The sequence below is a fragment of the Lynx canadensis genome, chromosome C1 (genome assembly GCF_007474595.2).
Source record: "Lynx canadensis isolate LIC74 chromosome C1, mLynCan4.pri.v2, whole genome shotgun sequence".
In the NCBI taxonomy this organism is placed as follows: Eukaryota; Metazoa; Chordata; class Mammalia; order Carnivora; family Felidae; genus Lynx; species Lynx canadensis.
In genome coordinates, this window is record NC_044310.1 from 166,324,981 (window position 1) to 166,350,215 (window position 25,235).

A 25,235-nucleotide genomic window follows, 5' to 3' on the forward strand; every position below is an offset into this window, starting at 1 on the left:
CTCTTGGGTGAAGTTTATGGCCTTGATCTCCACCCTTTCAATGTTTCTTAACCATTCAGAGAAAAGACTCGGTTGCTCACTGGCCACTGCTGCTTGCAAAGCCCTGCGGATCTGAATTTTGAGGTTTAATCGTTCTTCTTCTGGAATTCCAGAAAGCAAATTTTCCTTAGAAAGAGTGTCACTTACCTGCACCTCTTGCACACCATTTATCACCATGGGCTCTTTTTTACACTCACTGGTTTGGTTCAGGGGCGCTGCCAGGTTGTCAGAGTGCTCTTTGAGCAGTACCTGCTTTTCCTCACATGCTAGCGGAAACCTTAGGGACTTGCCTTCCTCAGTCCTGGCTGCAAAATCTTGCACTGCACTTTCCAGTTGATCTGTACTTTCCATCAAAATTTCACCTTCTGAGCATGTGTGTTCTGAAGGGATCTGGGGCTCACAGTTGACCTCAGAGATTGTGATGTCAAGACCCTTGAAACTTTCCATGCTGCCCTCAGCTAAGCTCTGACTCAGGATGAGAGCACTTGTTCCTCCTGCTTTTGCAGAATCACTCTTTGCTCAGTATCCATTGTGGATACTGTCTTTTCTTTTGGTAAAGTACTTCCTCAGCCACAGAGGTTGGATATGAATGGGCTGGAGCTTCTTCGATTGAAGATTGTGGATAACTCCCTTCAGGTTCAGCTAATAACGTTTTCAGAGGCTCCACTGGTAATGAAGTAATTTCCTCTATGGAGAGAGCGCTTGGGAAGACTTTTTCAGTATCTGATAGGACCCCCTGTGACTCTGGCTCTTGAGGCACTAGAATATCTTCTTGGGGAGGGTTTTTCTGGGCCTGCACAATCTGCAGCTGTAAACTGGGAGACGGTTCCTTGATAGACTGAACATGAAGAGTGCCACTGATGGAGAGAAGTTCCCTGGTGCTGTCTGCATTAGGCATATTCTGCTCCAACGTGACTGTGGATTGCAGTTGTTCAGCCACTAAAGTAACTTGGCTACTCAGTTCTTGGTTTTAATCACATGCTCATAAGAAAGCTGCTGGTTTTCTTCTGCAATTAAAGCAGCTTTCAAAACAGTATCCTTCACAAAAGCTGCAATTTCCTGCTCGGAGTCAAATGCCTCAATGGCAGGATCCTTTAATGACATCGGTGGAAAATCTTTAGTAGCCTCTGGCATGGGCTTTGCTTTACTGGGAGCATCAGTCACGTTTGGGTCTTCCAGAAGCACGAGAAGCTCTGCAGCACAGGTGGACTCACCCCACCTATCTCTGCTTTACAGACATAGAGGCCACTATCTTCCCTCTGAGGGTCATTGACAATGAGCGTCCCGGAACCATCAGGATTATGAATGATGGTGTAATAAACACTGGTGTAAAGCTGTTTGTTTTCTTTGAACCACAAGACAGTGGGTGCAGGCTCTCCAAGTACTGTGTACTCAAAGATGGCAGGGAGCCCCTGAGCACAGTGAATTGGTTTGAACTCCTTAACAAAGTAAGGAGGACAGGGACCTTCAAACTTGTCCAGAATTTCTTCCACTGGTTCTGGTTCTGTCTCTTTGTGCCCCTCTCCTTTGGAGCTTATTTTTAGATAGGCACTGCATACTGTATGTCCGTATTCATTACTGGCGACACATGTATACTCTCCTTCATCTTCAAATTTTGTGAACAGAATGATCAAGCTGTGATCATTACCATCAAAAACAAATTTGTACTCAGCAGAAGGGATTAACATCATTCCATTGAAGAACCACTGAATTTTAGGCTTGGGAATGCCAGTGGACAGTAACAGACAGTTTAGCCACATCCCCTATGCTTATTTCAACATTTGACCACTTCTTTGATGGAAAACTGGAACATGGCCTTCCTTTTGGGAATCAAATTTCGTTGAATGAACTGGAGGTTCAGACAAAAGTTCAAGTGTTTCCTTTCTATTAGATAATTGAAGGCCAGAGCTAATTGGTTTGGAATCCTTCTTCCTCAGCAGACAGAAGAAAACTAGAAAACTCTGTATGGGGAAAAATTATTATTATTTTATATCAGTTTTTTACTTACAACAACAAAATATAGAAGTCAAAGAATTATGTACCAGCTGATGGCCTTCTTCTGCTTTATTCCTGGAATCGCTAGCGCATCTTGAGATTTACCAAAAAGCACATTCCTAATTTTTTAACCTTAGCTCATTATATATTATATAATTATAGATACTGTACTAATGCAACTTCAATCCACATCACTTGTGTTAGAGGTTACAAATTTTTAAAGCTGTTTTATGAGTTCCTCTTTGTGATATAAGGTTTGAAAACCTGCTTGCCTCTATATTTATAATAAAAGAATCCAGGATTATTTAAATCAATTTCTAAAAGATCCAGGATAGTTATTTACATTTAAGAATTTTCTGAGTTCAGAATGATATCTATCTTCAAATTGAAGACCAATGATTTCAAATAAACATCTATGTTTCAGTTACTGCTTATAAACTGAAGCTATTCTTAAAAATAAGAGGCTACAGAAAATACTTAATTTGAATTTGTAAGGAGAACCACCTCTTTCAGTTACTAGAAATTCAGGCCTTCTTTTGCCGTGTAAATGGCCATATTATTTTAACAAAGCTTTTATAATAAGGCTTTTGTTGTCAAGAAAATGGGAGAGAAGGAGAAATGAAAGAAAACAACTCCAACATTAAAAACTGGATTGTACTTTATTGTGTGAAGAAATACCTACACAACATTATGGAACAGAAAAACAAAAGAGTGAACAACGGATATTCTTTAACAGTATCATGGATGACAGGATGAAGGGCTCTAATTTGATAACAAGGAATTCAGCTTTTCATTAAATCTGTTAGGAATGTAGAACAGCACTGTTGTTAATTGTTTTATTACTTCCCCCCAAAGAAGTATTATTATTTTATAATTCACTCCCTTTGCATCACATGGAATAGCAGGCCTTAATTCCTTTCTGTTCTGGGTGGAAGCATTAGAAGTCAGGACTCTAGTGTCTGTTGGCTTTAAATGTACTGGCAAACATTATCTACAGCATGTACACCACATACTTGGTTATTTATTTTTTTCAATTAGTAAGCCAGAAAACCATTGATAATTTCATACACTAATGGTCACCACTTAACTTTACATTTAATTTGTAACGTATAACTGATGTCCACTTTCCCTTCACTTGAACTCCCAATAATACCTGGAAAGGGAATGAGTGTGATATAGTTCAATTACCCCAATTCACTAATATGTTGAAATATTTTCAGTTGTTTTTCACCTTACTTCTAATATGTGTTTTGACCATAAAAAATACCATAATAAATTCAAATGTGCTCAAACATGAAAGGTATAGTTAAAATACATGTAGTAGTAGCAGCTAATACTTATGTCTAACTCTAGTATACATAATACAATGAATTCTTTATCCAGCATCAGGGAAATTAATATTTCAGGCTTTTAAGTTATAATGCCATTGACTCAGAAAAAATTCTACTCAATTATCTACAACAATAAGTAAGCCAAGACTTATGTTTCTTTATTCAGTCATTGTTATTATTCTGAATATCATCAAGTGCAATGCTATTTGAAACTAAAAATTGTAATGAGCAAAATCAAAGGCGGACAGGACGGGCAAGGGGAGGAAAAGGGGGAGTGGAAGGGAAGGGAAGGAAGGGAAGGGAAGGGGAAGGAACGGGAAGGGAAGGGGGAAGGGGAGGCCTTTTTTAATGAACTTACTTCCCTTTCCTTCCCTGTCCTGTTCCTTCCCCCTTGTCCTTTTCCCTTCCCTTCCTTGTCCTTCTTCCTTCCTCTTCCTGAAACAGGTTTTGAACTGCCCCACCACTGTGCCAGCTATTGTCATGTTTCTCATGACCTGAATTTCTAGTTTATTGAAACATCCATTTTGTAACTAGGAGTAGAATAAATCCCTAAGTCCCTAAAGGGATTGATGATGTGATATATTACATTATACCCATACTTATTACCACAGATATTGTGTGCTCACTGGTTGAAACAGAAACGATTGTTCCACAATAGTATATCTGGATGAGTTATGGTGACTCAAAACAGGTAAAACAAATGTGTTTTTTTTTGGGGGGGGGGAAGTAGGGGAGGGGTATAAAGCCTGAATATATGAATTCTTTTGAATATTAAATTTAAATGAAGTGTTAAATTTTTTAGAATTAAAAGCAATATGTTTAATATGATCATGGTACATAAAAGTTGTTCACTGCAGGGACAAATACAGCTGTTAGGTAACAGTGAGTAATTTAGAATTAGACGGAAGGAAAGATTCACAACTTCAGTATTATATTCTGTTGTTTTTCTCATCATTTGTTGCAAAACTAAAATTTATCCTAAACTATATTAAGAAAAGTTACCATTGGAACAACACAGAATCACAGAGTTGAACAATCACCTCTGAGGTCTTTTGGTCCAACTCCTCATTTTCAGTTAAGAAAACTGAATTTTTTTAGTATTTATTACATCTTTCCGTAAGAAGATTCAGGTCACAGTGATAACATAGACACATTTTTAAGGATTCTGTGAATTTCTTAGAATTATAATTTTGAAACAAATTCACTTTAGGAAACATATATACATCTTAAATTTGCATACTTATGAATTTCTAGTTTTAAAAATGAAATTCAGTAAAAATGACAAGAAAGCTGAATATCTTATTTGCATATAATCTGAAATACAAATTACCATATTGCTCACTACTAAAAATGTCCCCCCTTCTTTTTTCTAATTTTAAAGACTCTGAAATTGGTCTATGGTTTAAATCTGTGTATAAATGTAATATAGTAGTTCCCACCCTGCCCCCACCCCCCCTCCCCACTCCAGGCCAATATCAAATGCTGTATTTCACACTTGATGCCATTTTAAAAATTGAGAAAATAGGGTATCCAAAAGTGGAAAGATTTTTCTTTGCATATTTTGCAAATACCTAGATGAACTCCACCCAAAAAAGAAAGCACCTTGGTCCCTGCAAAACCAGCAAGAATTAAATATTTAAGAAGGGGGACATTAATACTGAAAATATTTGTAAAAGAGCCAAACAAATATATTAAGATCGCAAGGTAAAACAGATTATAGAGTTAGTCATCAACTGGGTGAAGCTGGTTTCTGTTGTTTGTTTTGTCTATTCTAAGTCCAAGTCAGTATGCATGGATTTGGATGCAAAGAGGTTATAATTTCAAAACTGACTTACACTCAGAGCGGAGAGGAAATTTACCTTACGATTTGTCCACGTGGTCATGTGACACGGTCTTCCATCTTACGTTTTACTTTACTTAAATAGCTTATCTGCTAAAAGAGAATGCATTCTACTGAAACTCTTTTGTGGAGGAGGAACGAGGGTAAAGCAGCAGTACAAACAGTTAGGTGGCCACAGAGATATTTAATTGCGTTTGATGATTCACAACAGAGTTGACACAGTGATGGTTCCACAGCTTAGATGACAGACTATTTACATGTATTACAAACACAAGATTTCTCAGAGAGAAACTGTTTTCCCCAGGCGTTTTCCACGTATTGAATTCAAATCGAGTAGACCTATTTGGAAATTTATTGATTGATCTAATTTGGAACTCTGGAGCACTCGAATCGATTCACTACTTACTGAGGCACCGAAACATTGCACAGGAAACTAAGTTAGGGGAGGGCCGCACAGGTCTCCGCCATTCCTGACTTGTTTGTAGCCACACACCCTGTACTCACCTTCATCATCTTTTACTAAGCTTGTTATGAATAGGTTGTGGAACCCTATGCCACTTTCCTCAGCGCTGAACCTGTACCTTGCACCAACCTCCCATCTTTGTACCAGTAAACCGTGGGTCTTGGAGAGCCACGAACTAAACACTGGAAATAAGCTGCGGTACCTACAGGTGCATAACAGTCAGAAATACCTTTGATAAATCTGGGAGGCCCTTCCACCACCTGAAATTCAAAAAGCTGTCTGAATATTTGCTCTTTAGGACTAATTCTTCCTTCATACTGCTTAAAGTCACTTTACTTTTCTTTGTCGTCATAGCAAACATTTCAGAATCTCCCATGGTGAGGAATCCCGGCAGATAGCCTCTCCTACTCGATTGATAGCTCTGCACCTATATGTTGCACTGTCAGACGGACAGACATTTCGAATTTTAAGGGTGTGACTTCCCTTCTCCTCACTGATCACATATTTGATGTTATCTGGCTCGATACACATATATTCTTTATACCATTTAACTTCGGGACTAGGGATGCCTATGACTGAACATTGAACACAGCGTCTGAATTTTCTGGAATTTAAAATCACAAATAGGCATTATAAAGCGAGGAGGCATTTCAAATACTTCTAAATCAATTTTTAAATCTTTGTCTTCTTCTTCCCTTGAAGCCATACTTGGATCTGCTAAATTCAAAGGTAGAACATCCAGACTCACAATCATGCTTTTATGATCAGGAGTAAATTCAGGAACTGTGACTATTTTCACTTGCTTCTCAAATTCCTTAACATCCTTTTCACTTAATTCAACTTCCAGGACAATTTCTTGAGGAGAAGGTGTTCTGGACGATGTAGTGTTTTCCAATCAAACTCCATGACATGCTGATGTGTTACTGGAGGTGGGAGAGCCACTGCTGTTTCTCTTGGGGTACTATGTCTACACTGGCAAAGCTCTTTGCTTCCCCTATGATGTTTACTGCATGGCACATGTACTCTCCTGCCTCTCCTTTTTGAATGTTAGAAATTTCCAAAGAACACACATTACCCACCCTTTCTATTTTGATTCTTTCATCTGGCTCGAGCAAAGATTTATTTCGATACCATTTCACACCAGGAACTGGAATGCCCTCAACTTCAACAATGAGCCTAATGTTGTGTTCTCATATATCTTCCTTTTGGTCAGAGGCTCAATAAAAGATGGGGGCATTTCATTGTCTTTTGGTTCAATGGCTTCATTGGGTGTGCCAAATGAATCAGAACGCCATAGTTCATAAGCTGAACTTCTCTCTTCTGTAGGTGTATGAAAATGTTCATTTGGTGTACTGTCCTCCCTTTCTGTTTTTGATGAGTATCTTTTAAAGTTTTCCAGTGGGTTTGGTCCTCCAGTAGGAATAGAATATTTTTCAACCGTTTTCCTCCTAAAGGTGTAGATATCTCTCTAGTGTCTCTCCTGGGGGTGTAGAATATCTCTCTAATGCCTCTCCTGGGGGTGTGGAATATCTCTCTAGTGTCTCCCCTGGGGGTGTGGAATATCTCTCTAGTGTCTCCCCTGGGGTGTGGAATATCTCTCTAGTGTCTCCCCTGGGGTGTGGAATATCTCTCTGCTACCTCGCCTTGGAAGGTGTTGAGTACCTTTCGGCAGCTCCTCTAAAGGTGTGGTTCTTGCAATAGTCTCACCTCCTGAATTTGTTGAGGATTGTTTAGTTGTATCTGAAGGAGTAAAATATTAAATCAGGAGACTTTGGAGTTTCAAAATGTTCAACAGAGGATGGTGGGTATAAAACTGATCTAACTCAGGGATCTCTTCACTGCTTGTACTTCCCACATCAATCGAAATATCAGATTCAGGAGGAAAATGGGCGACCTAATGTTTCCTGTTGTTGGTTGTAATATTCATACACAGTGCTGAAAGTTACTTCTTCAACCTCCATTGATGTGATTGATTCACTCTGAACATGCTTTGCCTTGCATGTGGTGTCTTTCATTTCAGGAACTTGGTGCTTTCCAGCAGCAAGTAAGTATTGTGTTAGGGACGGTCTCAGAGTCCATTACTTCTGCTGTATGTGCTTCATCCAATTTAGGTAGATTTTCAGACAAACAAGTTTCTATCTTTCCTTCTTCCGTAGCGGAAGAGACAAGTTTCATTTGAACTTGAACTTCTTCATAGCATTTTTCTTTTCCACAGGCATCACTTTTTTCACTAGTTTGTTCATTTGGATTCTGCCTGTTCCTCAGTCGTCAAGAATGAATGAAGCTCAAGGAGACTTTTCTGTGGCATGTAGCTGCCTCATGATCATCACACCTTCGTGGTCTCCCAAAATTCCAGTGACGTATCCCGTGTCTCTCCACCCTGCTTTTGAAATGGGGCCAACTCTGGTTCCAAAGTATGCTCTTCTTCCACTTCATGAACCTCTAAAAGCTTTTCCTCACTTGCTGCTTTTTTCAAATGTGAATGAAACTTCTATCTCCATTTTCTAGAGAACTTTTTTCTCAGAAATTCCATTTCTCCAACATCAGTAGTGAGTTTTGAAGTGGGGCCCATGATTCACTGTGGGTTTCTTCAGAAAATGATTTAAGAGAATATCAGTATGTGAAATTTCTAAATTGTGTTCCTGTGTATGTTTTTCCAAATAAAAGGATTTTCATCCAAATGACTTTTATCCATCACAGTCCTATTGAAAACCCTTGACTGGAAGAAATTTCTGGATTGGTGAATATGTTATCTTGCACACTTTTAGAGGTATTGTCTGTGTTTCGGATTGCAATGTTTCAGTGCCAGCCAATTTCTTCTTGGTAAGGTGTTTCCTGCTGCCTAGTTCTTGCCCTTGAAACTCCTTTGCTGGATCTCCTATATGAGAATACATTTGTTTTAGATCAAATACAACTGTTCTCAGCACCAGCTATTTCAGAAGCAGGACGTTGGATTTTAAAGTATGCTTCTGGTTGACTGCAATCTAATGCTTGGAATTTTATATTTGCATTTTCTATTTGAGTAGTGGAATTGCTTTAAGTCAAATGTAATAGGTACTTCATGTTCAGTCCTTTCAGAAATTGTAGACTGATCTAGAAGACCTGTTTCTTTGGTTGTTCCCTCTCTTGCACTTCAAATTCCTTAAGAGTTTGCGAAGAAAGTCAGCTTTAAATTCATCACAATGTCAGAGGAATCTGCGTTCAGTGTTTGGAGGACATTGTCTCTGCCTGACTTAGGTTACTTGATCTTGAGTCTCTGGCTTCAATGGAAACTCCCTGTCACCAAGCTTCCTTTGAGGAGGATTGACAAATTTCCTGGTCAGTCTTTTTTCTAGAACCCCTTTTTCTACACGTTGTAACTTTTCAAATGCAATGATTCTATGCTTCACTTTTTTTCCTGGGTAATACCTCTCTTCACCCAGGGGTTCTTCATACACAATGATAGATGGATCTTTTGTATCATAACTATCAGAAGTTCTCTCAGAGTAGATATTTGGTAAATAGTCATATAGGGCATATTCTTGCACATCTTCCCTTTCTGCTTCAAGTTTTCCAAAATCATTTTTTACCTCTTTTCTAATTTTTTTAACTTCACTGATATCCTCGACAAATGGATAAACAGTACCCTCTACTTGGTACCGCTTTGATTTTTCACTTATATGTCCCTCTTTCCCCTCACCCTGATATTGTACGAGTTTGGCTCTGACAGGCTTGTTAATTTTTGTGGCTCTAGAAGCACCCTGCATAAATCTAGGTAGTTTTTCTCTGGAATATGTGCAATGAACCTGGGCTTTCTGGTCTATCTGTTTAGTTGTCTCAAAGCTTTGAAAACATTCCCTTACAGAATATTCTTTTATATTGGATTGGGGAGTAAAAGGACCAGGTGGGTAATCATAAAAACGCGCCCTCACAGATTCTCCTTGAATTTGTTGATTTTGGAATATTTTGCATAAATTCCACCAATATTTCCTAATCGACTATATTCCCTGTGAGTGTCAGGTTCCACTGTCAGATCTGAAACACTCTCAGCTGTTCCCTGAATTGTTTTTCAGCAACACACTTAATTTCCAGAATCTTGAGAATTGAGGTCATATATATATCTGTGGCTTAAAATGCACTTCTTCAACTGAAACTTGTGGTTCTGCTTTAACATGACTCCATTTTGAAACATGTTACAACTGGGCTTAGGCTCACCAGATAACAAACCATTCAAGTATTATGGAACCCCCCTCTCCACACTGATATGCTTCGGCATCCTGTAACATTTTGGTGGCTCGTTAGTAATATCAGATGAAATATAAATTTGTGTTTTGGTGGACCGAGAAGCTCATCTTGAGGTCTTGCTTTAGCTCCCAGCCTCCTCGGGGTTGAAACGGTTCTCTGGACTCTTTATCCTGTTCTGGGGTGGAGTAGTAGCTGCTGTTATCTGAATTTCTACAGGGAAGGAAAGCAATTCTACATCTGCAGAGGGAGGACGTGGGGGGTTAGTCGTTGTGTAACAATATGGAGATTTGTTTGGCCCTTTTGTCTCAAAGATGGATGAATGCCTTTTGTTTGGTCAAACACCAATGCCAGCTCCTCTTCCTCATCCGTGTACTCATGAAACACAGGGACTCTATGTGCTTCGACACCGTGCCCTTGTTTTGCTTTCACTTTAAGTGTGCCAGTTGTTTTTACTGTTCCATATTGGTTAAACAGCACACAGGTAACAGAACCTTCATTTTGAGGAAGAACAGAAGAGAAAGTTAATATTGAATAGTTTTCCGAGGTCTGAGAGATATAGCCTCGGTTCCGGGGGATTGGTATATCATTGCTGTACCACGTCACTATGGGTGGAGGATATCCTTGAAAGTGACACACAAATTTACAACTGTCCCCTTCATAAACTTCTTGAGATTCAATTTCTTGAAGAAATAAAGGTGGGCAACGTTGTGGATGCTTTTGGAAAGGACTTTCATAAAATCGTGCATTTTCTTCTTGTTCAGGTTTGAATTCATCAACTTTTGTGGAAATAGAGTGCTGTAATTCTCTCAAATCATCCTTTCTTATTCTCACACTATCTCGTTCTTCATTTTCTTCAATATTTATAACTGGACCAACAGATTCACTGGCATGTGGCATAATAACTTGGGGCACCTTTTCAGGAGTCTCATAGATTTCCTCGTTCTTATTTACAACAGTGATATATCTAGATGACTCTCCAATTTCAGTTTTGGTCATAATTTCTTCAAGTGGTTTTCTTGCTCGGGTCTCCTCACTTACTAGAATCTGACCATATAAATGGTCTTTCTGTAGATTTTCTCTTAGAAATGCCTCTTGGCTCATTCTTATTTCAGTCTGGAGAATTTCTTCATCAACAGTAGTTTGAAAGCTTGTGGGAGGTTCTCCAGATGCTACATTTTGATCCATTTGATTAGAAAGGACATGTGGATTTGGGACAATACCCTCGCTTGAAGGATCTACCTTGTCCCTGCCTTCGGCTAGATCAGATACAGACCTGCTTTCCATCTCCTCTCTAGACAGCAGAGTGTCTTTATCGCTAGCTTCACTTCTCAGAGTTCTCGAGCTGATTTCCGATGACATTTCTGAAAGAGATAATTTCTTTTTCTCCGTTAAGATTTTTCTAGCCTCCCGTAAACGTTGCAACTTCGTTTTGGTCTCCTCATCCAGGAAGCTTTCACCTACATTAAGCCATTCCCTTAGGTCAGGTTTACTTTCTAAATATTCTTCATCACACAGAAAGTCAGTTTTCTTGCCCGGACTTACTGTCTTAAAGTGTATAGTTCGCATCAATCCCATTTGTTCTACATCTTGTTTTTTGTTAAAGGGAGAGCCCGTAAACCTCAGGCCTACCTTTATCCTGTCTTCTCTCCTTTCAGCTAAAGCCTCCATATTCTCATGTGTCTGTTCTGCCCTTTTCAGAAATTCTAAACATTTCTCATCTTGCCCTTTTTGCATAACAAGCAATGATGCCGTTGATTCAGCGGACCCTTCACTATTAACTGCCAATAATCTATAACTTCCAGAATCTCTGTGCTGGACACTTTTAACCTCTAAGCTGGAAGAGTGATGATGTAAATCACTCTCAGTTTTTATAACCCGTCGAAGACCTGTTGGGATAGGTCGGTTGTTATGAAACCAAGTCATTTCTGGAGTTGGCCAGGCAATTAATTTACACATGAAAACAACGGGTTCGCCCTCTAAAACATATTGAAATGTAAGTTTTTGGGTAAAAGAAGGCTTGAAATATTCGGGCCAGGAGCTTGTAGATATTCTACTTGCATATCGTTTAGCAGCCATGGAGCTGTGGTCGAAGTCTTCAGAATCTGAAAAGGCGTCGCGTGCATCTCTTTCTGAATGTTCAGATTCTCCCTCAGAGGACAATTCTGAAAGAAAAATTAAATTATAAAGCATTTTACTATTTTCCATAGTATTTGAAAAAGTTGAAAATAAATGAAATTGCAAAATAGGAAATAAAATAAAATGCATGCTACAGATTCTCACAAATCCATAAAAAAAATTCACTCACCATATTTGTTCGAATAAACGCAACACCATGCTCTGTTTAAAAGATTCTGACACGAAAATCGTTCGTTGTCTGGTCTTTTCTTCAAACTGTTGAAATTTCTTCTTGAACAAGCAAAAATGCATTTCAAAATAACATGTTCCTGTGCATGTTTGTTTTGAGAGCGGGAAATCTTTGTTCTTTTGGTGGCTAAGAGGAAAATCTTACCTGACTTGCAGAGAGTGGAATAAACGCCCTTTCTGATCCTTTTGATTGTTGGATTAAATTATTATCTTTTTGAGCATTAACTATTTTAAAAAAATCTGCAAGAACTTTAACCATAAGTAATTAGCTAAAATAAAATGAGAAGGCGTTTATTCGAACTAATACAGCCATAAAGTCACAATGTTACGCAGAGAAAAGCAGGCAATAATGATCACGTAAGGCAGCTATCTGCAAGCCAGTGTAAGAGACAGATCAATGTTAAAATGATGTATGTGCATGAAGTGTAAACCAGAATGAGAATGTAACATTTTCACACATCCTAAATGAAGTAGCATTTCAATCATCGTAATTCATTCATTACATTGCATTCTGAGACTGACAGCTAGGTGATTGCCTATTGTTCAATTTAACTCGCTGCGATTTTGAAAACAAACTTCCACTAATTGATTTCATGCATTAAGATGACAACTTTTTCTGATACACACTTATGAAAATGGCTGCAAACATGAAGTTGAAAATGGCTGATAAATTTTAAATATAAGACTTTAAATCACTGTCAAACAAATTACTGTGAAATGCATGTAACCATCAGCATACTAAACCAGGCATGCGACATAGTAATATATACTCTAAGAGATATATTTGTACATCTATGTCATTTTTCTCAACATTACTAAGAGAAAGTAGGCAGGTCAAGGATTCTATTAATCCTTCAGAATTTCTACTTAAATCTCACATCCAGTATAACAATACCTTTCATCTCCACCTCAATCTCCTCTTCAATCCTCCCGTGCAAAATTGATTCTGGGGCTAAAATGGGAAAACATATAAAGAGATTTTAATGATTAACCTGATATACTTTCTGCCTCAATTCATATATTCATATAATTATAATTTCCTCTTCATTCTAGTAACAGAAAACTATGTCCCCCAAGTGCACCCAAAAAATCCATGCCAGACAAATCAATGAGTTGATAAAGTACATGACAATGTTGGCAGAAATATTTTAAAACATTTTATTTTAGGTTCTCTATGAAATTTCCACTTTTAGTTTCATAACTCCCCATGCCTTTACATGCATTCCAAAAGCAATCCATCAACTAAAGGAATATTCTCTTTTTTAAAAATAAAATGTCCTATCGATGGAACACTTGCTAAGAGAAGGAATCACATTTAGAAGGAACATTGTTCATTTTCCTAACTTGCCGCCTTTTGCCGAGGGCTATTCTCAGGTTTTCCTGCAGAATTAAGCGTTTCCTGCTAGTAAATATGCCTTTCATTTGGACCACCTTTAAAACTTGAGACTACACAAAGTCTGGTTACATATTAAGGAGCAAAACAGAGTCCTCAAGTCAAAATAGCTTTTATTATATAGGGAAAAGGCGCAGGCTTTAGACACAATCATCTCTGGGGCAGCTTCCTGGGAAAGGTGGGTGCCCTGGTTCCCTCTTGTTCTTCTGTCCATCCGTGTGGAACTGTGTGGGAACGCGGGACTCCATGGCTCCTCCGTTCCTTGTGGGCTTTGGCATGAAGTGAATGACAAACTTGCTGTTTTCCTTGACGATTCTCTCTTTACTTCATGGGTTGTTTTATTTTGTGACTCTTTGTGTGTTTTAAAACTTTTAGTGTCTGAACCAAGGGCAATTTTTGTAACTGTTCTGGTTTGCGATTCGTTTGCTAGGTGAGAATAAAGTTAGGAAAAGTAATAAATTAGCTGTGTTTGTAAGAGTAAAACACACGCTGAATTTAGAGAAGGTGATGTGTCATTAGGATGAGAAGGAAAGCAGCATGTTAGTTCCCAAACTAACATATGATATATCTATACTTTTACTTACAGAAGAACTACTCAAACAGACTTACAGGGTTTACCTTCCTACTTGATCTTTGCGGATAACTACTCTGCCTACGTAGAGTTACAAGGCCAAAGTAAAAGAGGAACATGTAAAGACTGGTCTTATGTGCGATAATTAGATAACTGTGCCTGATCCTTCATTCTTCAAACACTTAAAAGTGGCTTATCTTTTCACTTTCTTAAGTACCAGTGAGGCAGTCTGGACTCCCAAGAGAAAAATGCTCATGCTCCAAGAACACTTTAATGATATAATCCATTAGAACTGAGTGAACTAGAAATCCTGTGGCAAAAATGTCCAGCTTAAATCCACTCTGGCCATGTGCTGACGAGCATGTACCATGGCCCTACATTCCTTAGGAAACGAGTTGAAAGACCCTACATTGTTCCTACCTCCACAACACAGCCAACTCTCATTATATGGCTGCAGAAACCGTCATGGTTGTCACCAGTCACCTCCAGATAAATAATCACTATGTGTGATTATTGCACTAGCCAGCAGCTATGGTGAAATTGAGGGTCAACTCTTTGGATGGTGGAATTTTCCATCTAATTTGCATAACTAGCTCTCAGTTCTGGAGCTATTCCCTTTGAAGCCTATGAAAATGTTACCAGAAAGAGCTACAGAACAAAATGTCAGATTAAGAGATAAAAAAGACTCCTTTGGGAGAATGAGGATTACAGATATATTAAATGATATATGAGACTCTGTCAAAATTCAGAGCCAAGATGGCTGTCATATAGCACTGTACTATCCCCTGCTCGTCTCTAATATTTCAAAAATGGATGGAGAGATCAGAAAAGACCTTGAGGCCACAGTCTCCACCGACCCCTGGAGATGCTAGAACTTCTTCCATCAGTTACCTTTCACGGGACTCAGTAAAGACTCTTTGCTTACAGACATACAGCATGGGATTCTAGCACCTGAAGAATAACTTTCCTGTTTCATTAGTATCTAAGAGGAGGTCCATGGATAAAAGGAACAACTTATCTTTTCCGAGACAAATTTATTCATTCCCTTCCAGACATGGTGGCAAATCAAGCATGATAACAATAAAATAATAATCTTGCCATGAGATAATTCTAGAATTCCAGGAAGATCTGAGACTTTGAAGCAGCAGCACCTATTAAGAAATAGCTATAGACTCCTAATTTTGGTCCAGACAGAGCCCTATCATTATCAGTGCACAATTTTCTATTGCTCCTTATAAACATCTAGAACTTCCAGATCTGCAAACAAAGGGCAGATGAGAACTTTTGAGCCTCCTAATATTAAAATAATTAAATTTAAGCTTGGCGCAGTATCAGGCACAATATAAATAATCAATAATTGATTAACTGTAACAGCTTGACCTTCTTCAGTGTGCCTCGTAGGGGGCATATTTGGGAAATACTAGGAAAAGCATCGCACGTGAAATAAACCATAACCTTCCGAAATGAGATTTGAAAGTTACACTTCCTTGAATCTAGACTGGAAACTTAAAAATGTTCATCACGAGTCTGGCCAATAACTTGGCTGACTTTCGTGAGTCTTTTACGAATAGAGTGCTAAGTTAGAGATATTCTAATTAATATATTCATTGATTCAATTTGCACAGCAGAAAAGCTGCATAAAGCGATGGGGATGAAATGAAGCAAGTCAGAGCTAAAAGCCAAATAAGCACCTTCTATGCTTAGTACTGCTGACGTTGTCTTCTCTCCATACTCATTGTGGACACTGCAGCTGTACAGTCCTTGGTCTACCAGCTGAACGTTACATATGATAAGAAACTGAATATTTCCACGTTGTGACTGCTTCACTCTTTCAGAGTCCTCGATCTTTATGCCTTCGTGAGTCCAGGTTACATCAACAGAGGATTCATCTTGTAAGACGCAGAGGAATTCAGCAGTGTCGCCGCACCTTACAGAGAGGTCCTGAAGCTGCAGGAGAATCTTTGGTGCCTCACCCACTGCCTCTTCAGCATAGTTCCCAGATAACTCAGTGCTTTCTGCAATTTGTGAAAGGGACGCAGTGTGGCGCAACTCTACATTTTGAACCGATGCAGCTGTGTGGATGGAACTTTGAGATACACTTTCAAAAACCTGTGATTCATATTCATATGATGATCCTTGAAATGACTTAATTTCGTTTTGGGATAGTTTGCTCTCCTGCTTTGTGAAAGAGGAATCTGCCACTGCCTGGGACTTGGTGGACTCTCTTACATCTTTCCCAGAACTCTGCCTAGCTAGGGCTTGCACTGTATAATCAAGTGACAAGAAAAAGAAAAGAATATTAAGATCTAAGCTTTGTCACTTGGTTAGGTTAGTAACATAAAATGGCATGGAAGATGAAGATGGAAGATGTCATTGTCACCTGGAAGCAGCATGCCAAATGGAGTATGCTCTAGGATGTCAGATCATACAAAAGAAAGTTCATTCCCAGTGACCCAGTGATGAATGGATGATGAAGGCTCATGCGATGCCATAGCGTCTCTGCGTCCTTCCTTCTGTTGTCACTGCAGCTAACCAGAGTTACATAGCCTGTCTCTCTCTCTCTCTCTCTCTCCTCTCATCTCTCTCTCTCTCTTTTCCCCTCTCCTGGGATTCCATTTGTCCTTCTTCTTCTGCATACTTTATAAACAATATACAGCAAATGGATCATTAATGATCCAACCACGAGATGTTGTTTAGAAAAGTAAAAACATCAAGCAAAGCTGATGCCTTAAAAAATACTAGTGTACTACGCAGAATATACACTTCAGTGAGATTTTAATTGCATAGGTTAACCCATAATTGAGAACTAAGGAGGACTTGTTGGGTGTTATTTTATTAGTAAATTATCGACTGACCACACTATGCAATGAGACAAACAGTAGAGACTCTCATTAGTAACAGTGGGAGTAGGAGGTATGAAGCAAATCCAAGTCTTTAAAGCAACATGAGCTTTACCTTTTGGAGTCACTGTGAGTGTAGCTGCACAAGAGGCTTCCCCAGCACTATTGGCGGCTTTGCAAGAGTACTGCCCAGCATGCTCTGAGTAAGCATCAACTATAAGCATTAAAGCCATGCCTGTGGACTCCTCAAAATGGAAAACTACATCTTTTGTTGGTAGAATTGGCTGCTGGTTATGAAACCACTGGATTTCTGGCTTGGGAATGCCAAAAACCCTTGCATGAAATCTGACTGTCTCCCCGCTGTGCACCCTGAGGCTTGATAGAGGCTGGATGAAGATGGGCGTTTGGCCAAGGGAGTCCTTCTTAAATGAAACTGACGAAGAAACATGCCATTGGGAGTTTGATGTAACTTCTCCAAATTTGCTAAATCCTGAAAAGAAGCATGCCAACCTTTAATGTCTTACCCTGCATTGAAACCAGAACTCATTTGGAGTTGTCTACAGATCTGTCGTAAATTGTAATGGTGGACTAGAATCCAGACCAATCTTAATGCCTTGTCAACGTATGACATTATTGGTTCCAAGTCACACATGTTCACTTCCATTTTCCAGACAAACCAATGGAGACATAAATAGTCTAAGAAACTTCACCGTATTGTTTGCGAAGGCAGTAGTGAAGTACACAATTTAGTTTAGGTATTCTTGTTTTCTGTTTTTATTTTTTTCCCCTCGGGTTATAAAATCAGATTTTCTGTTTTGTAAACCACTTTAAATTGATTATTAAGAAAATATCTGATTATTATTGTATTTAAAATTAAGGGAAAAATCAAAGTTGCCTTCAATCCTTATGTATTTGTACATAGTTAAGAATACATAGACTAAATTAGCTCAGCAAAAATAGTCTGACTGTATAAAAATATTGTTGTTATCTTGTTTTGAATCAAAGTGCTCCCCACTGCCAGGGAAGTGTTTCTGATTGCAGTTTAAAAGCCCCAAATATCAGAAATGCTAAACCATCTTTGGACTGGGCCCCTTAACCTGAAGGCATTCTTGGAATGATGGCGAATGCATCTAGATGGTGTCCAGACCCGAAATCATCCTCTGTAGCTTCTGTGAACTCAGAATTGTGTCAAGACAATGGGGGGATAGTAACGCTGGCATTAAAAAACATTTTTTTTTAATTTTCATCTTAGCTAAATGAGAAAACAAATCTACCTAAGTATTTCTTTAGCATATTTCTCTCCATTCTGATACATGCTGATCAGAAAGCATGAAAGCTGGCGCGGAGAGCAGTACATTACAAAACAGTATAAAGACAAAGCAGGGCAAAATAGAAAATGATGGTTTGTGATTCATCATGAAATGGGATAAAAGAAAAGTAAGAATGTCGTATATAACATGGAAACAATTAGTTGCATTAAAAGAGAATGGTAGGGCCAATGATGGTTTACATGGAATCTTTAGTGATTGTTACTGGCATTGTAAGATTAGATCCATATTTAAATGTGGTTCTTAAAGTTGTTTACTGTACCTGCCAGTCTCAAGTTGGCTGTGCTTGATACTTGACCAACAGCATTATTAGCAACAAAAGTGTAAGTTCCTTCATCTTCCGGAAAAGCTTCAGCAATTTCCAGTTGGTAAGTGTCTTCAAATTGAGTCATTCTAAAGAACCGAGATGGCTTGATTTTCTTGTCTTTGGCGTACCAAGACACTTTTAGATCTGCATCACAAAAGAAAAAAAAGATATTTAAAATCACAAAAAGTGGTGGATGATTTTACCTGCAAACACAGTATTGATTACATTGTTGACTACATTTCTTATTTATCTTAATAACATTAGATTTCTCTTTTGGGCTTGCCACATCTGCTCTTTTAGGTTTCCTTTTCATCTTTAAGAAAAACATGATTCCAGAAAAATCCAGCTTATAGACTGGTTGTAATATTTGAACTTTTATAATTTTAATTATATTCTTTTTAACCATTTGCAGTCCATGCTGTGGAAACAGGGTCTAGGTTTTGACATAGTGACCTTGAGAAAAAGACAGTCCTAAGGTAGAGTCATCAGGATGGGTTTTATCTAGGATTGTGGTTGCTTAACGAGGACAGGGAGAGGAAAATCTGCACTTCTGGTGGGCAGAAAGATCAATCAAAAAGAGAGCTGAGAGAATCAACATTCCCAAAAGTATAAAACAGACACCCTGTAGTCTGAAGAAAAAAATTCTATACTGTCATTACCAATGAGCAAGCATTGAAAGGTCTGAGCAAAGCAAAAAATAATTTTTAAAACTGAGAGTAATGGAATTTGGGCATCTTAGATATATTTGGCTTTTTTCAAAGTATATAATAATAAAACCAGTTCTTTTCATATAAGGAGTTGAATCATGTTAAAATGATAGAAAATAACCCCAAAGCAAAGATAAAATAACATTATATTGTTATGGTTTAAGGTAATGTGCACTTTAAAAAATATACTTCCATTGAAACAGTAACCCTGTAAGTCAAGAGTGGATTTAGTTATTTGTTTTAAAAGCCACAACCCAAGCTGAGTATGATCCCTATACCACTCCCTTTTCTAATTACCATCTATGGAGGATTCTCTTGTGGTGCAATCAGCTAGCATTTGTTTGCATTTTGGCACAAATATTGGCTTGTGAAGGTTTCCCTCCATCCTGCCCATGGTGGTAGTATTTTTAAACTACAGGTTCTCCTTTTAAATCTCTTCACTTCCTTAGGTAGCAAGGTAAGGTAGAAAATGGAATGCTGATACCACAATTTACCAGCTGTGTGACCTTACACCTGCCATTTAATCTTTCTGGACCAGTCTTCTCATTTGTAAAATAAGATGCATAGTAATTCATGAGCTATTTTTTTTAATATATGAAATTTATTGTCAAATTGGTTTCCATACAACACCCAGTGCACGAGCTATTCTTTGCAATAAATTGTTGTGTGAATTAAATGGCTTACACATGGAAGGAGCTTTATAAACCACTGTCACAAGTCAGTTATTATAGAAAGAATGTTTAACCTCGCAAGGGATCAGCAGTGCCTTTAATAATTTACCAAAAGTCAGGGCCAGGTGATGTAAGAGACAACACCATCACATGGAATTTAGCGATCATTCTATAACTATTTAGTTTGTCTATTAAACCTCAACAGAAATGGAAGATGAAGAGTTTGGTTCACCACTTTGCAAGGTTCTCTGCATATTACTACTGACAGAGGTAAACTGATTGAAGCCCTAGGATAGGCATGTATTGTCAACAAGAAATAAGCTAACAGGTGAGACCTCTCTTGGTAATGGATTTGGTGCTTCTGACTGGGCTGCCCCTTTCTGTGTCGGTCACTGGTCTCTTTTGGCTTCCGTGAGGCCTCTCCACTGCCCCTGCTCCCCGTTCTATTACTCCACTATATTTGGTCCCTAAATTCTGTTCATTCCACCTCTTGAATTCAATATACACCCTTTTTTCTCCCGATTCCCCTAATTGAGGGCCTTGTCAGCACCTTCCAAGCCTGTTAGGATGGCCTCTCCCTTGGTCCTCACCTGGTCTCACCTCCCACATCTGACCATTCCTCTTTTCACTACCACAGTAGTGTCTCTAAAAAAGTAAATCATGTTACCGAGGGGCTTAAAAATCCTTCAGTTGCTCCTTAGTATAAACAAGGTAAAATCTAAAATCCTAAGCATAGAATACCAAACCTTTAGTACCTGGCCCTTGCCTTCTTTCCTGGCCTTCTCATCCACTTATCACATCACTTTCCAACCATACTTAAGCCACTTGTCGTTTCCAGCACATGAAGTACCCTTGCAAGCTTTTATGACTTTGTAAATGTCGTTCTCTGCCTAGAACACTGCTGTGTTCAAGGACCCTGTTGATTTTTCAATGCCCAGTCTGTGCATCTCTGTTCATATTGCAAACAGTCAGCGCTGAGTACATGGGCTGTTATGGCACTTACAACCTTGGGATCTAGTTGTGCACGTGTGTCTCCTCACCTACACTCAATTCTATGAAAGCCAGGTCTGGCATCCCTAGCAGCTAGTGTAATGTTTCAATAGCAGTCGAATAAACCTGAAGAGTTACTTAAATGAACAACAGGAATCCATCATTGCCAGACCACTTATCATTTTATTTAGCTAGCTGTTGCTCAGTAAGCCTTTGAATGATACTGATTATCTGTAGAATAAACATTGGTAAAAATGTAGCTTTATTACGTTTTAAAAATCTGCTTTTACAAATTGCTTTTCCACCAGTAGGTGGCACCAGAGACCTTCAGTAGGCAACACGTTCTCATAAAAGCACCACTAGATTGCTGAGGGCCAAGTTCCATGCTTCAGTTAAGTATTGAGTTCCAAAAACATGTGACTGAGGTTTCTGAAGACTGATAATTTTTTTTCACATTTGTAGAAGGCAGGGCTGAATTTACTTTCCTAGGGTAATACTTGCTAAGAGAAAGTTGTGTAAATATATTTAGTCCCAGGGGCATCAACCTTTATGATTTGGTAAGCTTTTAAAAGGGCATTTTACTTAAAGAACTTACATTTTGCCATATAGGAAATACATTTGCAAGAGGGTGCTCAAATTTCTATATGTGTATAAATAGTACCACACATAAAGAGTTAGTAATCCATAAATTTATAACGTCCATTTAAACATTTAAAGATGTCAGTCATATAAAAAAGATATTTTTCTCTTTCTACCCCAATTGGAGTCTTTTTTAAAAAATTATTATTATTATTATTATTATATTATTATTATTATTTTAGAGAGGGAGAGAACATGTGTGTGTGAGCAGGGGAGAAAGGCAGAGGGAGAGAGAGAGAATCTTAAGCAGGCTCCACCCTTAGCATGGAGCCTGATGAGAGCTTGATCCCACAACCCCAGAATCATGACCTGAACAGAAACCAAGAATGGGATGCCCAACCAACTGAGCCACCCAGGCGTCCCCCAATTGGAGTCTTATGAAAGGCTTAAAACATATTTTTGTAATACCTTAAAGGCAAAACTATAATATTATTTATAAACTGAAGAGTACTATATAAAGACTACTGCTTTAAACGACCCATATATATGTATATCGATTTGAAAATTTTCCTCTAAAAATTCAATGGAAGGACAAATTATTTAGTGTGGCTTTAATGAATTTGATATTAAAATGCCTTTTCTTTACTGTGTTAGTAGGATATTATCAAATCAGATCTTATTTCTTAACATTTAGTGTTTCTCAAACTCACAAAGTCTATGGTATTTCCCCATGTTGGTTGCCCACTACCAGACTTTTATGTTTATATAATTCCCCTCTATATCTATAATAAAATTAATGTATTGAGCACCAGTCACTTGCCAGCCAGGCCTATAGATGCTTTACCTACATCATTAATTATCTTTTCATTATACTCATAAAAATCAAACAGGTCCATTTGGTTTCTAGATCAGCATCTTCACCTCAGAGGAGGAAATCATCAGGTTTTAGAAGGCCAATTGAAATACTGACTTGTTTACAAAAATGGCTCATGGCAATGCAGAGATTGGGTCATAAACCAATGGAAGAAGCATAAAAATAAACCCACACTTAACTAGGAGTGCTATGAAACTAAGCTCTAAGAATTTCCCTTTGGTGGGCATATATAAGGGCCAAGAATATGAGAGTGACTTTCATTTGGGATAAAGTTGATTTACTTTTTCCCTACCTGAGATAAATTTACAATCATAATTGGCTTGAAAGAGCTGCAAATATTTTGCCTCATTCTACCAACATCAGACTCCTGAGGCTGTGAGACAGGGCCGTGGGTGTTTGGGAAGCATGCCCCAATTAAAGAGCATATAGCTAACCAACTGAGGGTTACTACATGACGAACACTGTGCTACGTGCTGGTGTGTGTTATCTAACACGATCCTCATTGGTATTAGTCATTTGATAATCATTCTTTTGTCCAGTTAACAAGTACATATTGACTATCCACTATGTATGAAGCTATCCTAGGACAAGGATTCACCCTCACTGCCAAGGGTCTTACCTTCTAGTAGCCACTGCCTTTTTAGGCACCAGGTTTTAGGTGCTAAGACAGAATCCCTGCCCTTGTGAAAGGTATGTTCTAAGATCAAAGGCAATACTATTCTTACTTTACTCATGAGGAAAAGAGAGCCAGAGAAATAATATATTTGCCTAAGGTCACACAGGGGAGCCACAATTCAAGTCTAACCTCTCGGATTATAATGCCCTTACTTTTGATGCTACAGTTCAGTAGTGGTAAACATGGTCTATTCCTTAGTTCAGTAATTCAAGTAAGTCTTTTGCAAGATTCCCATTAAGAGTCAAATTATGCCTGGGAGGTGTCTGTGATGGAGGAAAATGTGAGAAAGCTCTCCTCAGATCATTCTGTGTAAGTATTAGCAACGATACCTTTGCTCTTGAACCTACCTGTTCCAGAAACTCTGCACTGAAAACGGGCTGGCTGTCCCTCAGAAGTGACGGTGTCCTGAAGTGGGGTAATGATAGCAGGAGGATAAACTGGCATTTCCTGATCTGGAGACACGACTTCCGGAACTAAAGAAAGGGACCACAAGATGCGTCAGGATTAAATCACCTGCAGACCTCAAAGAAGAATGGAGCATGTGGATTTATCTTAATTCATGTGGCATCAGGGCACTTTCTGAAAGCTGAGCAGCAATCCACTTGTATGAGCTCCAGATTGTATTCATAAATGCAGTGGGACAACACACAAAAAGCGGGTTTCTTAGGTTTTATTTTAAGCTGAGGCTAGCGAGGCCTTTCTACCTTCCACGGAGAGGGAAGCGGACGTCGTGGCTACTCCATAGTCATTCTTGGCTTCACAGGTATAAACAGCCGCGTCCTCCGGGAAGGCTTCAATTAGCAAGAGCGTGTACTCTTGCCCGTCGTGAAGGAATTTGCACTTGAAGCCAGTGGAAAGCAGCTGCTCTTCCTTGTACCAGGAAATTTTGGGCTGTGGTCTGCCAGATATCACAGCACAGAAGCGGGCAGGCTTGCCAGACTGCACAGTGACAGGCTGGAGCTCCTGCAGAATTTGGGGTGGTTCTGGAGCTGGGAGTAAATGAAAACAAACAGCTTGTGAAAAAACATGACAACACAGGAGAGCACGTGAAAGTCTGTGTTCATTTGTGGCCAGTGCCCAGAAACAAAACTTTGGAATTATGATAACTTTACTTGCCTCAGAATATTGGAATGTTCTTTGTGCTGGGAAGGAAGAAAACATTTGGAATTTTGTCCTCGAGGAGAGAGAATAACTTTAGAAAGGTACTTCTATTTGAGGCTTGGTGACGGGGTGTTGCTGCGAGTGTTGAACTTGTCAACATAAGGTGATCGCCCCTTTGCATGTTGGGGTCTGGGTGGGGGTACAGTGATGCACAGTACCCTAAAAAATGCTAGAACAGGGGTGCCTGGGTGGCTCAGTCAGTTAAGCGTCTGACTTTAGCTCAGGTCGTGATCTTGAGGTTGGCGAGTTCGAGCCCCATGTCAGGCTCTGCGCTGTCAGCACAGTCTGCTTTGGATCCTCTGTTCCTCTCTCTCTCTGCCCCTCCCCCACTCATTCTCTCTCTCTCTTTCTCTGTCTCTTTCTCTCAAAACTAAAAAAATTGTGAGAACAACTGCCACGTGCTACCTAATTTTACATCATTTGGACAAACCATGTGGTGATGTGGTTCATTTCATACTGGTTTGTTTTCCAAGTATTTGTGTATGTGTCATAGTCATTTCTTTATATATAGGTGCCAATGAAGCACAATCAGTAACTACGAAGGTAAGAATACATGTTATTCCAGATCTAGTTAGAGGCAATTAGGTAGATTGAAAAAAAACTCACTTTCCTGCTATCCTAAGTAAAGCATCTTGTCTGTGTTGTGATGAGAGAGGGGAACTAGCTAGTTTACTGAACACAGAAATGGGGAGAAAGGACTCCTGTGAGGCTGGTTTCTGACCTTTACTTCTCTGTGCCTCAGTCTATCCACCACTAATACAGAAATAATAAGAACTGGATATCATGATCACTTGGTCTCCTAGGGACTGAGGGAATGTTGGCAATATGGTTCATTTTTATTAACTTGAGATTTTCCTAGAGTTCCTTCATCCACCTCAGGGG

The 25,235-nt window shown here is 38.9% G+C and overlaps 2 protein-coding genes across 2 annotated transcripts in view; both read right to left on the reverse strand.

The window, feature by feature from the left end:
* The window catches only part of TTN (titin), a 277,183-nt gene that overhangs the window by 209,902 nt on the left and 42,046 nt on the right, over positions 1–25,235 (reverse strand). Inside the window, 12 exon segments of the mRNA XM_032594445.1 lie at positions 1–524; positions 527–595; positions 598–1,008; positions 1,011–1,262; positions 1,265–1,772; positions 1,774–1,836; positions 1,839–1,949; positions 1,951–2,000; positions 13,152–13,208; positions 18,651–18,839; positions 23,540–23,665; positions 23,897–24,181. Of these exon segments, the coding sequence (XP_032450336.1) occupies positions 1–524; positions 527–595; positions 598–1,008; positions 1,011–1,262; positions 1,265–1,772; positions 1,774–1,836; positions 1,839–1,949; positions 1,951–2,000; positions 13,152–13,208; positions 18,651–18,839; positions 23,540–23,665; positions 23,897–24,181 (2,645 nt within the window).
* On the reverse strand, positions 5,370–13,145 carry LOC115522426 (titin-like). Its single transcript, XM_030328285.1, has 2 exons — positions 12,198–13,145; positions 5,370–12,054 (listed from the first exon to the last, which is right to left on the reverse strand). Exon 2 carries the CDS (start codon positions 11,966–11,968, stop codon positions 10,124–10,126), a length of 1,845 nt encoding a protein of 614 aa, XP_030184145.1. The 5' UTR covers positions 11,969–12,054; positions 12,198–13,145; the 3' UTR covers positions 5,370–10,123.

Coding starts and splice junctions, on each gene's coding strand:
- LOC115522426 (XM_030328285.1), bottom strand. CDS start 11,968: ATGGCTGCTAAACGATATGCAAGTAGAATATCTACAAGCTCCTGGCCC.